Raw genomic sequence first — 12083 nt, 5'->3', positions numbered from 1 at the left:
GCGCAGCGGAGACACACCGCCTTCGCCCCTCCACGGGCCCCGCCAATGACACGCCTGCGTCGCCGGGCATCGAGAAGCTTCTTCATAGCGAGAGTGAGCGCCTCCCCGAACCTGACTGACTCACCTCGACTCACCTTCTTTCTCCAACCTACATATACCTCAGCACCTTTTCTCTGTCAACGACCCATCAACGCTCCATCCCAACACAACCAACCCATCAACCTCTACACAAACCGAATAAGAGGCCAGATACTTCTATATCGGTTCATTGCCACTCAACAAAACCCCCCGCCTTCGCCCATCTGACCACCGCCACACGTGCCCTTTCGCCTTTCTCAGCGAACGTCCTCCAACAACGACAAATAAAAATACCGAATAAATTATATTTTCATCTCAAAAAATCATCAAAAAATGTCTGACGACTGGAGCAACGTCACCCGTATCGGTACCAAGCACCGTGGCGGCACTGCGCAGCGCGAGACCGTTGTCAAGGGCCGCAGTGCTCTCAATGCAGCCCAGCGATCTGGTCTTGTCATCGGCACTGAGAAGAAGTACGCCACCGGCAATGCCGTAAGTTTATTCTCTCTCACTCTTTTTTTTCTTTTTTTCATCAATATTAACACACTCTAAAAGGCTGGCCGCACTGGCGCCCCCGAAGGCCAACACTTGACCAAAGTCGACCGCAGCGACGACATCATTAAGCCCAAATCCGTTGGCGGCGAAGTCGGCGACGCGATCAAGCGCCGCCGAACCGAGGAAGGTTACAAGATGACCCAAAAGGAACTCGCCACCAAGTGCAACACAACCGTTACTATTGTGCAGGATATGGAGCGGGGTACTGCCAACCCAGATCAAAAGGTTCTGAGTTCGATGGAGCGTGTGCTCAACATCAAGTTACGAGGATCGGACATTGGAACGGAGAAGTTTCCTAAGAAGAAGTAAAAAAATTTTTTTTTATCTCTCTCTTTCTGCTAAGTGAAAATGTGTATTCATTTATCAACAGGGGAAACAATTTCTTCCTTTTCATGTGATCCTTTCTTCTTTTTTTTTGTCGTTTAGCTTCATGACCATCAAGTACGGTATGACATGGATGGAATGAGTCGACCGGGAGGAGCGCCGGTTTTTTTATACGCACATTCGGGGGTTTTTTTATACTTTTGTTTTTGCCTCTACATGTATGGTCTCGATCAGATAGAATAGAAAGAATTTTACGATCGATTTTTGAACAGTTTTTTTTTTTTGTAAAACATTTTTCTTTTTGTGAACATTTGAATGATAAGATATAAATTCACATTAAAAAGTAAGAAACAAAATGACATTATTACCAACTCCGTTGCTGCATAATATATGAAAAGGGAGACACTTTTCAAGAAGAGTTTATCTCATCTAATAAGTCTCCCATGAGGATACCTGGAGATTTCCCCTTCCTCTAGTTTCTTTTTTTTTTTCTTAAAAAAAAAAGTCCAACCTCATGACACACGTAATACGTTCGTTCATTTTGCTTACCGTCTCAACTGCTCCCGCTCAACCTCGTACATGAAATCAAAATACGACTTGTCAAAGTGATGCACACGCACGTATCCGTCCTCTCCACCAGAGGCATAGGCGGTGCCAGCCGGGTGAGCGGCAATAGTGTTGAGGGGACCAAAGTGGCCGCGCACACGGCCAATCTCGTCCTCGAAGATCTTGTGGTAGAAGCGGGCTTCGAATTTACCCTGGCGCGCCGATGTCGTTGTGACATCCATGGCGGCTTGGCCACCGCCGAGGATAACGTAGTCCTTTTTCGAGGTCAGGGCGGCCGTGTTGAGAGGGGTGTCGGCGGGGAAGGTCTTGAGAATGGCGAGGTTGCGGCTTGAGAGGATCTGGAAAAGAAGAAAAATGTGAATAATATGTCTAGAGTATAGAAAGAGAGAGAGAAATAATACCTTGGCGGATTTGTCCTTGGAGGCTGTGATGAAATATGTGCGGTCGGCAGAGAATTGAATGTCGTTGATCTGCATATCGGCCTCGTGGGCCTCGACGTTTTCCAGTTGCTCACCAGTCTGGCCACTGTTAGAAGGGGGGAAAACGAAAGCAACAACGAAAAAGACTCAAACATACCTTGGCGTCATATTGGCTGACGGTGCCGTCTTCGTGTCCGGCAATGATAAACTTGCTGAGATAGCTCCATCCGGCAACAGTAGCCTTGCTGTCTTCACAAGTAATCTTCAAGCTCGGCTCATCCGTCTGGTCGTCCAGGTCGTTTCCATCGCCATCACCGTAGCGGATATCAAACACAACGATCGTTCCCAAGTAACCCATGCGCTTCTCCGTCACAGCCAGAATGCGGCTTCCATCGGGGCTGAACTCGACTCGCTTCACGGCAGTCGGGAACTCCCACACTTTGACGCACTCGCCGGTCTTGATATTCCACAGGCGAACCGAGTTGTCTGCCGAGCCCGTGGCGGCGAGCACTGTGTTGGGACTGACATCGACTGTCCAAATGGCACCCTGGTGCCCTTGGTATGTTCCGAGACGCTCGCCGTTGGCCGAGTACCACACGCAAAGAATCTTGTCCTTGGCCACTGAGAAGAGAAGATCGCCGTCGCGGTTGAATTTGATCTGGTTCAAAGACCGTTCCTACGGTGTGTTAGTTACCGCCATCAAGGATCAGAAAAGACCTTTTTTTTTTTTTTTTGCGGGGGGATCAACGAACATGGCCTTGAAGAAGGATAGGCCTCATCGTGGGCCGACAGATACAGATGCAGTCCTTAAAAAAGAGTGAAAAACGTCCTTTTTCTTTTCGGGCCTTGTTGTTGAAAGACCTGCACGTCTTGGTGGGGAATCGTAGCGGGGAGTGTGATTCAAGGCAATCTCATCCACCTCGTCGATAGCAAGGCGTAACGATAATTTCATCGCACACTATGGCGGGACCCGTGCCAAGACCTGTTGCGCCTCGCCTCCGGGACGCGTACGGAACCGTATTACGGTGACCGGAGCACGAGTATTTCCGGGTAGGGCTCAGCCCTTTCTTGAGTCGGGATCAGGGCGGCTGGTCGCATGTGGACTAGCCCAAGGTACCGGAGAACGAATGCTGGATACCAAAATTACGATAAATTACAGCGACAGGCATGAGGTCTTGACTGCAAGCGGGAGATTTTTTAGATTTTTTAGATTGTTTTATCGATACTGCCAGGGCCGGTGGAGTTTGATTACTAGATTCTTCCTTGCAATAAGTAGAACAGGTACCTGTCGCACCAGTTTAATTTTTTACCATTTTTGTTATGTAAGTCCTGCTTATGATCTTGGTCTTTAATTGTTGACTGGGTTTCCCGTGAGACAAGAAGGATCCCGTCCTTGATCCTTTATCACACCTCAATTAATGCTCACTGCTCACTGCATGACAATTACCTATCAATTGCCCGGCTAACCCTACCATTAGCCCGAACGCAGGTCGACTTGCAGTGCCCCCCCTCATCGGAAACCGAAAGTTGTGCTGCGTACGGGCCGCCTGGTCCTCAAAAGCTCATGGGTTGCTCGGCGCTGCAGCTACCCCGCCACGCTGCGTCCTTATCTCACCAGGTTTCCCTCGCCAGTCGTCAGTCCAATTCCATCCTGGCGACGACTTCAGGCTTGTCGACTGCCTACCGAGGGCTCTCATCATCATTATCGCGCACTTTCTGCACGTTCCCTGCTACTACTAGATTGGCTGCTCGCCCGTCGAGACGACAAGAGCTGCTGCTGCTTGCCCGGAGCCCGTATTCCACCATCAAAAACAACATGACGGGCACCAAGATTGATGGCAATGCCATCGCAAAGGATATTCGGGAGAAGCTGAAGGACGAGATCACAACCTTGCAGGCTTCGAATCCCAGGTTCCGGCCGAATCTGGTCATTTACCAAGGTTAGTCAAAACCTCTTTTCGCTATCTATATCTATCTACTCGGGCAATCGCTAACGAATGCATCCTAGTTGGTGACCGCTCGGACTCCAGTAAGAAATTTTACAGCGCACTTTTGTTCTAACGACAAACTAACCCTGCGTTAGGCACATATGTTCGCATGAAATTGAAAGCCGCCGAAGAGGCAAGTTTCCCGATCTTTCCCGCGGAAAAAGTAACAAAAACTAACTCGTGCTTTAGGCCAATATTGTATGCACCATTACCAAGTTCCCAGACACCATTACAGAGGCAGAGCTCCTCTTCGAGATTGAAAAGTCCAACAACGACTCCGCCGTGCATGGCATCCTCGTCCAGCTCCCGCTTCCCAGTCACATTTCCGAGCACACTGTCACCTCGGCCGTTTCGGACGCCAAAGATGTCGACGGCTTTGGAGCTATCAACATCGGCGAGCTCGCCAAGCGAGGCGGCCGTCCCCTGTTTGTTCCCTGCACGCCCCAGGGTGTTATGGAGCTTCTCCGAGTGAGCGGCGTTGACCCTTCTGGCAAGGACGCCGTGGTGTTGGGACGCAGCGACATCGTTGGCAGCCCCGTCAGCTACCTGCTCAAGAGTGCCGATGCCACTGTGACTGTCTGCCACTCCAAGACCAAGAACCTGACCGACATTTTGAAGCGAGCGGATATTGTCGTCGCGGCCATTGGACAGCCCGAGTTTATCAAGGGCGACCAGCTCAAGCCCGGCGCTGTGGTCATTGACGTTGGTACCAATTACATTCCCGATGAATCGAAAAAGTCCGGTCAACGACTTGTTGGAGACGTTCATTTCGAGTCTGCTGTGGAAGTTGCATCTCAGATCACCCCTGTTCCTGGTGGCGTCGGTCCTATGACTGTCGCTATGCTCCTACGGAACGTGGTCAGCTCTGCCAAAGAGTACTTTGAGAAGCAAAAGGACCGCCACATTATTCCTCTGCCCATCAAATTGCAAACACCCGTTCCGTCAGACATTGCCATTTCTCGTGCACAGCACCCAAAGTCCATCACTAAGCTCGCTTCTGAGATTGGCATCGCCGCTAATGAACTAGAGCCATACGGCCACACCAAGGCCAAGGTCAGTCTGTCTGTCTTGGACCGTCTTGCGCACCGTCGCAATGGCCGCTATATCCTTGTCACGGGTATCACGCCTACACCTTTGGGCGAAGGCAAGTCAACCACTACAATGGGGTTGACTCAGGCTCTGGGAGCGCACTTGAACAGAATCGTGTTCGCCAACGTGCGACAACCCAGTCAGGGCCCGACTTTCGGTATCAAGGGAGGTGCCGCTGGTGGTGGTTACAGTCAGGTTATTCCCATGGACGAGTTCAACCTTCACTTGACAGGTGACATCCACGCAATCACTGCGGCCAACAACCTTTTGGCTGCCGCTATCGACACTCGCATGTTCCACGAAGCCACTCAAAAGGATGGAGCGCTATACAAGCGCCTCGTCCCCGCTAAGAAGGGCAAGCGTGAATTCCAGCCCATCATGTTCCGTCGCCTGAAGAAACTTGGCATTACCAAGACCGACCCGAATGAACTCACCGAAGACGAGATTCACCGTTTTGCTCGTCTGGATATCGACCCTGAAACCATCACTTGGCGCCGTGTCCTCGACGTCAATGACCGCCACCTCCGTGGAGTTACCATCGGCCAGGCGCCTACAGAGAGAGGTCTCACTCGCCAGACTGGATTTGATATCTCAGTGGCCAGCGAGTGTATGGCTATCCTAGCCCTCAGCAGCGACTTGGAAGATATGCGAGAGCGACTTGGAAAGATGGTCGTTGCAACATCGAAGAATGGAGATCCAGTCACTTGCGATGACATTGGCGCCGGCGGTGCTCTTGCAGCGTTGATGAAAGATGCCGTTAAGCCTAACCTGATGCAGAGTTTGGAGGGTACGCCGGTGTTTGTCCACGCCGGTCCTTTTGCCAACATTAGTATCGGTGCCAACTCTGTTGTTGCTGACAGACTGGCGTTGAAGCTGGCTGGTACTGAACCTGATGAAGACCACAACGACAAGACAGGTTTCGTGGTCACGGAAGCCGGATTTGACTTCACCATGGGAGGAGAGCGCTTCTTCAACATCAAGTGCCGATCCTCCGGACTGGTGCCAGACGTTGTCGTCGTTGTTGCGACTGTCCGTGCCCTCAAGGTTCACGGTGGTGGTCCAGAGATCTCACCTGGTGCGGCTCTGCCTGAAGTGTACAGAACTGAGAATGTGGAAATCCTCCGCAAAGGCTGCATCAACTTGCGCAAGCACATCCAAAACGCCAAACAATACGGTATCCCCGTTGTTGTTGCCGTTAACAAGTTCGAGACCGACACCGATGCCGAAATTGCAGTTATTCGCGAAGAGGCTATTGCCGCGGGCGCCGAAGATGCTGTCCCAGCGAACCACTGGGCCGAGGGTGGTGCCGGTGCTGTCGACCTCGCCAAGAGCGTCATCACTGCCAGCTCGCAGCCCAAGGACTTCAAGCTGCTCTACGAGCTCGACGGTACAGTGCAGGAGCGCATCGACAAGATCGCACGGATCATGTACGGAGCCGACAAGGTCGAGTTCAGCGAGCTGGCGCAGAAGAAGGTGGACACGTACACCAAGCAAGGATACGGAAACCTGCCTATCTGTGTGGCCAAGACTCAGTACTCGCTCAGTCATGACCCTGCTCTTAAAGGTGCTCCAACTGGCTTTACGGTGCCGGTTCGCGACGTGAGACTCTCTGCTGGAGCAGGATACTTGTGAGTTACTACTTTCTATAATAGCCAAATCTTCAATTGCTAATAGTTGTTTAGGTATGCCCTTGCTGCCGATATCCAGACCATCCCTGGTCTGCCTACGGCTCCTGGTTACTTGAATGTCGATGTCGACCCTGTGACCGGCGAAATCGACGGACTTTTCTAGATTATACCTCGATTGTTTCTTAGACTTGAGATACCCAGTCCATAAAAATGAAAATTAGGGTGTTAGGGGAGGGGGGGCCTCATCATTTTGCATATACTTGATTCAACACGTTTGCCATGATTGGGAAAGAGACTCGGCATGATGGTGGTGCGGTGCATAGCGAGGGCAGGGATTTGGTTCAACACTTTTGTTCTTCTGTTGCATATTTGTTAGTATTATTATAATGAAGATTATTTCCTGTATTTCGTTTGGATGACGATCTTGCATGCCGGTCTGTGAGGGGTACAGCTCTAGTATGATCCGAAATGCGGATGTTGAGTGCGAAAGTCGGCCTAAAGCCGATCTCGTGTTTGATGGAACAATTGTCCGCGGGAAAAGTGCTGGAATAAGAGTTCCCGCGGGGTAGTATTATTATTGTTGATTGATATTTGTAATTTGGTTTGTGAGTTTACAGAGTTGGCTGTAGAAAGGTGCTGGCAGGTTATATCAATTGATCATTAATGTACGGGCTCAAAATGCAGGTCGGAGCAACGCCGATGCAGCCAGACTATACATACCTTTCTTCCGTCCCTCGTCACCTACCTTCTTATACATGTAGTCTTGCAACACTTTGTTCTATACAGCCTCTAATTTGGAAACTAGCAGCTGCTACCCCGGATTCCTGGCTCGCAGGGTGACATCCAACATGACGTTACGGCGCCGGCTTCGGACAGCGCGCCCCACCGGAGCTCAAAGGCTTCACGGAGCAGCGCCCTGACTCCGGTCTAACAACTTTTTATGCCACTGTTGAGCTTGGTAGTATTCTGCCAGCCTGCTATAACCGCCCTAGTGCTTCCTACTCTGCTAAGTCGAGAGGGGAAACAAGACCCACGAGTCATCTGTTCGAGCTCACCGCGCGTGTCTGTCTGTCTGTCTGTCCGTTGACTGACGGCCTTTGTTTTTCACTTTGTCTGCTTCTGACTCACAGAAATAAAATCTCAATCTCCGGACATCTCTGGGATCTCTGGGATTTTGTTCCGCTTTATATCTGATCGCTCGCCCTGTTTCGTTCTTTTCCAGAACCAACAGTGCTATCGTCGGATCGCGTCGGTCCCGCCTTTCCGTCAAGTCGGCTATTCAGCGTTCACCTCGGTTGCGCGCAGTCTCATCCGAACGAAGAAAAAGAATAGGAAAGAAACCCTCGCGCCAATCGCTGCGACGTGAGTGCGTGCTTTTTGCTCACTATTTGCTGCTGTGTTGTTGGCTGGTCGAGCGTGTCCCATAATGGCCGCCTCTCTTCGGAACATCTCCGCTCGTGGAGTGCGATCCCACTTGAGTGTTTCTCGTCGCTTTGCTGCGCCCTTGTCTTCTGCTTCATTTTCGACTGCTACTACTGCGACTTCGAATTTGAGCTCGTCGACTTCTTCTCGTGCAAACAATTCACGACCGCTGTCCTCCTCCGTCCTCTCGTCGCAACGCCTCGGTCCTCTCTCCGCTCCGGCTCAGACGCGCACCATGGCTTCGCAAGCCTCCAAGATCAAAGTCAAGAATCCCGTGGTGGAACTTGATGGGGATGAGGTATGCCATATTTTTTTTTTTTTGTCTTTTGTTTTGTTTCTTCTCGAAACGCAGAGTTTATATATATATATATATATATATGCGTGTGTATTTGTATATGTGTTTGGTGCGGGGAAAACCGGTGCCCCTGGTGCCCCTCACCAATCGATTAATATTGCCTCGGACTCCAATTTTGCTGGGAACACGCTGACCGGGCTCCGTTTTGGGTGTTTTATAGATGACCAGAATTATTTGGCAAGATATCAAAGACAAGGTACGTACCCGCATCCAGCTTGACGTGAGAGATGTCGTTGACTGACATCTTGACAGTTCATTTTCCCGTAAGTCGGCTTTCAACAGAACAGCAAATGCGATTGAAATGTTAATTCACGCAGATATCTCGATATCGACCTCAAGTACTATGACTTGGTATGCGCCCGGATGTTAGCCAGATGCTGTTTCCAGAAAACCCCACTAACAAACCCAGGGCTTGGAATACCGCGATGAAACCAACGACCAGGTCACCATCGATTCCGCCGAGGCTATCAAGAAATACGGAGTCGGCGTCAAGTGCGCCACCATCACTCCCGACGAGGCCCGTGTGAAGGAATTCAATTTGAAGAAGAGTAAAAGCTGCCCCTTTTAATCAAAAACTCCCCCCAAGGTACTAACCTTGTGCAAATAGTGTGGCTGTCTCCGAACGGCACTATTCGAAACATCCTGTGAGTCCCGAAAATTGTGTGTTACTTTGCACCATCTAATAAAAAAACCAGTGGTGGTACAGTGTTCCGTGAACCCATTGTCATCCCGAAGATCCCCCGTCTTGTCCCTGGATGGACAAAGCCTATCATTATCGGTCGTCACGCCCATGGTGATCAATACCGAGCCGTTGATCGCCTCATTGAGGGCGAGGGTACCCTTGAGCTGGTCTTTACCCCCAAGAACGGCGAGCCAGAGCGTATCAAGGTGTACGACTTTAAGGGATCTGGTATTGCCCAGGCACAGTATAACACCGACGACTCAATCCGCGGCTTCGCCCATGCCAGCTTTAAGATGGCCCTGCTCAAGGGCCTTCCGCTGTACATGAGCACCAAGAACACGATTCTGAAAAAGTACGACGGCCGGTTCAAGGACGTCTTCCAGGAGATCTTTGAAAAGGACTATAAGAAGGAGTTTGATGCCAAGAACATCTGGTACGAGCACCGTCTCATTGACGACATGGTGGCTCAGATGGTCAAGAGCGAGGGTGGATTCGTCATGGCCTTGAAGAGTTAGTCCCCGTCTTTTTTATTTCTTCTTCTTCTTCTTCTTACTAACCTGTAACAGACTACGACGGCGACGTGCAGTCCGACATTGTCGCGCAAGGATTCGGCTCTCTCGGCCTAATGACCTCGACGCTCACCACCCCTGACGGCTCAGCCTTCGAAGCCGAAGCCGCCCACGGCACCGTGACGCGCCACTACCGCGAGCACCAAAAGGGCCGCGAGACATCGACGAACCCAATCGCCTCCATCTTCGCCTGGACCCGTGGCCTGATTCAGCGCGGCCAGCTGGACAACACCCCGGATGTGGTCGCCTTTGGCGAAGCCCTAGAAAAGGCGTGTGTGGATGTTGTGAATGACGACGAGATTATGACCAAGGATCTGGCTCTGGCGCGCGGCCGCAAGGACCGCGAGGCATGGGTTACGACCCGTGAGTACCTGGAGGCTGTAGAGAAGAAGCTCAAGGGGAATCTGAGCAAGGCTAGGCTGTAAATATTAGTTTTTGTCTTTTTGGGAATTTGTGTTTTTTTTTAGTATTTGGGTATTGAGTAGGGCCTAGTATTGGCTGCACTGTATTGATAGTGCTCTCATCAATAAATCAATAAATCAGAATGAGTCCAACTGGAAGTATTATTTATAATAATGTTTAATGGTCGTGCATGTGACCGACATGTGAAGAACTAACTGTTCATGATATTGCATGTACCCACATCGGATGGATTAGGGTCTGGCTGCATTGAGTGAACCTCGGATATTTGACACAGGATGGACCAGTGTCGAACGGTGTGCGCATTCGGAAATTGTTTGGAATTATGGGATTGTGCCAAGTACATGGTTCCTTTGAAGAGTGTCCTCCTCTGGTTAGATACATATATTACACGTGGAATTATCGATGCTATCATGGGCATTGTGTATGCGATGATTACTAGATTAGGAAATTTTACTTGCGTGTTACTTCCGTTGATCATCTCGTCCAGAACATAATCCTAGGCCTTTTATAATATTAGTTTCTCCATGCTTTTAAATGCTTTCAAATGCTTCTAACTATACTCCATGCATGTGTATACTTTTTTTTGGTCATTTACATCAAGTAAGTACCTATATGTACATTCCCTGCGCAAGCCCAACCAAATACTTGTTCTATTCAGCAACCACAACCTTCACCCCCCTTGGCGCATTCCCTCTGAAATCGGCAATCGCATCCAAAACCCCCTCCAGCCCTCCCTCACGCACATCAACCGGATGAGGCTTGATCTTTCCTGCCGCAATCAGCGCTTCCGAAAGAACAGCCCATTCCTTTGCAAATTCGCCCTGTTGCGGGTCGGCAGGGTGGACGTTGCCAGGCGGTAGTTCGAAACTTTCCCCGCTCATGGCGTAGCCTAGTGCTGTAGTGGCGATGGCCGTATCCTCAGGTCGAAGGGTTTTGAAGACTGCTGGGACGGGTGGTTTTATGGAATGGTAGTGTCCGCCAGAAGGGGATAGGATAGCGGCGCAGAGCCTGGCTGAGGACTCGTTGCCGATGCAGTCTAGTATATAGCCAATAGAGGAAGAAGCGGCGGTCACAGTGGCCAGAATGTCGTCGGCGCATGTGGGAAGATTGTAGTCGAACCAGGCCTCGGCGCCGCGAGACTTGACGAGGTCAAAGTTGTCGGGCGAGCAGGCCGTGTACACTTTGTATCCAGACCTAATACCGGGTTTTTGTTTTAGTCTATCCCATGATACAGACACAGGAGGAGACATACTGTTTAGCAGCCTGAATGGCCAGCGACCCCGTCGCCGAACTTCCACCGTAGACAAAAAGAGCAGGGCCAGCGCTGGGCTCGGTGCTGATAGTAAGAGATGGCAGACGTAGCTTCATAACCCAATAGAACGCCTGCCCGATAGTCGCCATACCAACTCCCAACGACGCGGCTTCGGTGAAGCTCAGGCTGTCTGGTTTGTGCAGAGTGGCGAGTTCCTTGCTAATAACTATGTTTGTGAATGCCCCGTCTTCGGGCTCTACCGTGTTGCCTGGTTCGTATGCATTAGTTGGTGTCAATCCCTAGATATAACCACAAAAAAAAAACATACCCCCATGGCATACGCCAGATACTGCATCCCCGGGCTTGAAGCGAGTAACATTCTCTCCAACTGCCGTGACAACACCGGACCAGTCACAGCCAATGATAGTTCCTGGTCCGCCTAAATTGTCGATATGCCCAATATCAGTGGGGTTTAATGCCCATGCTTTTGCTTCGGCGATTACATAGTCTGGACGACTTCGTGGTGCAGGAACGTTTGATTGGATTTCGACATTGCCTAGCGTGATCACTCGAATTGCACGTCGTGTTGCGGCGGCCATTTTGGGAATTGTTCAATATTCAACACTTCAATATTTTAATTTTACATACTACGTAGCCTTTATTCATGGCGAATATTGTCCTTATATACCCCGCGCAATTGATGTCGGCTTTCGGGTTTTATTTTTCGCCGCA

The 12083-nt window shown here is 50.4% G+C and overlaps 5 protein-coding genes across 5 annotated transcripts; 3 read left to right on the top strand and 2 right to left on the bottom strand.

Moving 5' to 3' along the window:
* Positions 1 to 411: 411 nt before the first annotated feature.
* TRUGW13939_04513 (uncharacterized protein) lies at positions 412 to 942 on the top strand (the record flags this gene model as incomplete). The annotated part of the gene is made up of 2 exons (XM_035487686.1): positions 412 to 570; positions 634 to 942. The coding sequence occupies 2 exons, from the start codon at positions 412 to 414 to the stop codon at positions 940 to 942; spliced, it is 468 nt and encodes a 155-aa protein (XP_035343579.1).
* Positions 943 to 1502: 560 nt separating this feature from the next.
* Positions 1503 to 2722, bottom strand: TRUGW13939_04512 (uncharacterized protein; the record flags this gene model as incomplete). The annotated part of the gene is made up of 4 exons (XM_035487685.1): positions 1503 to 1862; positions 1926 to 2042; positions 2101 to 2619; positions 2696 to 2722. 4 exons carry the CDS (start codon positions 2720 to 2722, stop codon positions 1503 to 1505), a joined length of 1023 nt encoding a protein of 340 aa, XP_035343578.1.
* A 785-nt stretch (positions 2723 to 3507) lies between these two features.
* TRUGW13939_04511 (uncharacterized protein) lies at positions 3508 to 6811 on the top strand (the record flags this gene model as incomplete). Its single annotated transcript, XM_035487684.1, has 5 exons — positions 3508 to 3883; positions 3952 to 3972; positions 4027 to 4034; positions 4121 to 6648; positions 6703 to 6811. The coding sequence occupies 5 exons, from the start codon at positions 3508 to 3510 to the stop codon at positions 6809 to 6811; spliced, it is 3042 nt and encodes a 1013-aa protein (XP_035343577.1).
* Positions 6812 to 8074: 1263 nt separating this feature from the next.
* Positions 8075 to 10101, top strand: TRUGW13939_04510 (uncharacterized protein; the record flags this gene model as incomplete). Its single annotated transcript, XM_035487683.1, has 8 exons — positions 8075 to 8368; positions 8586 to 8621; positions 8678 to 8688; positions 8743 to 8776; positions 8835 to 8973; positions 9033 to 9069; positions 9121 to 9617; positions 9674 to 10101. The coding sequence occupies 8 exons, from the start codon at positions 8075 to 8077 to the stop codon at positions 10099 to 10101; spliced, it is 1476 nt and encodes a 491-aa protein (XP_035343576.1).
* Positions 10102 to 10749: 648 nt separating this feature from the next.
* TRUGW13939_04509 (uncharacterized protein) lies at positions 10750 to 11950 on the bottom strand (the record flags this gene model as incomplete). The annotated part of the gene is made up of 3 exons (XM_035487682.1): positions 10750 to 11293; positions 11352 to 11619; positions 11680 to 11950. 3 exons carry the CDS (start codon positions 11948 to 11950, stop codon positions 10750 to 10752), a joined length of 1083 nt encoding a protein of 360 aa, XP_035343575.1.
* Between the last annotated feature and the right edge of the window lie 133 nt (positions 11951 to 12083).

This window comes from Talaromyces rugulosus, chromosome II, assembly GCF_013368755.1.
Source record: "Talaromyces rugulosus chromosome II, complete sequence".
In the NCBI taxonomy this organism is placed as follows: Eukaryota; Fungi; Ascomycota; class Eurotiomycetes; order Eurotiales; family Trichocomaceae; genus Talaromyces; species Talaromyces rugulosus.
Note: the sequence above shows the minus strand (reverse complement) of the source record. Positions and strands in the feature narration are given on the sequence as shown.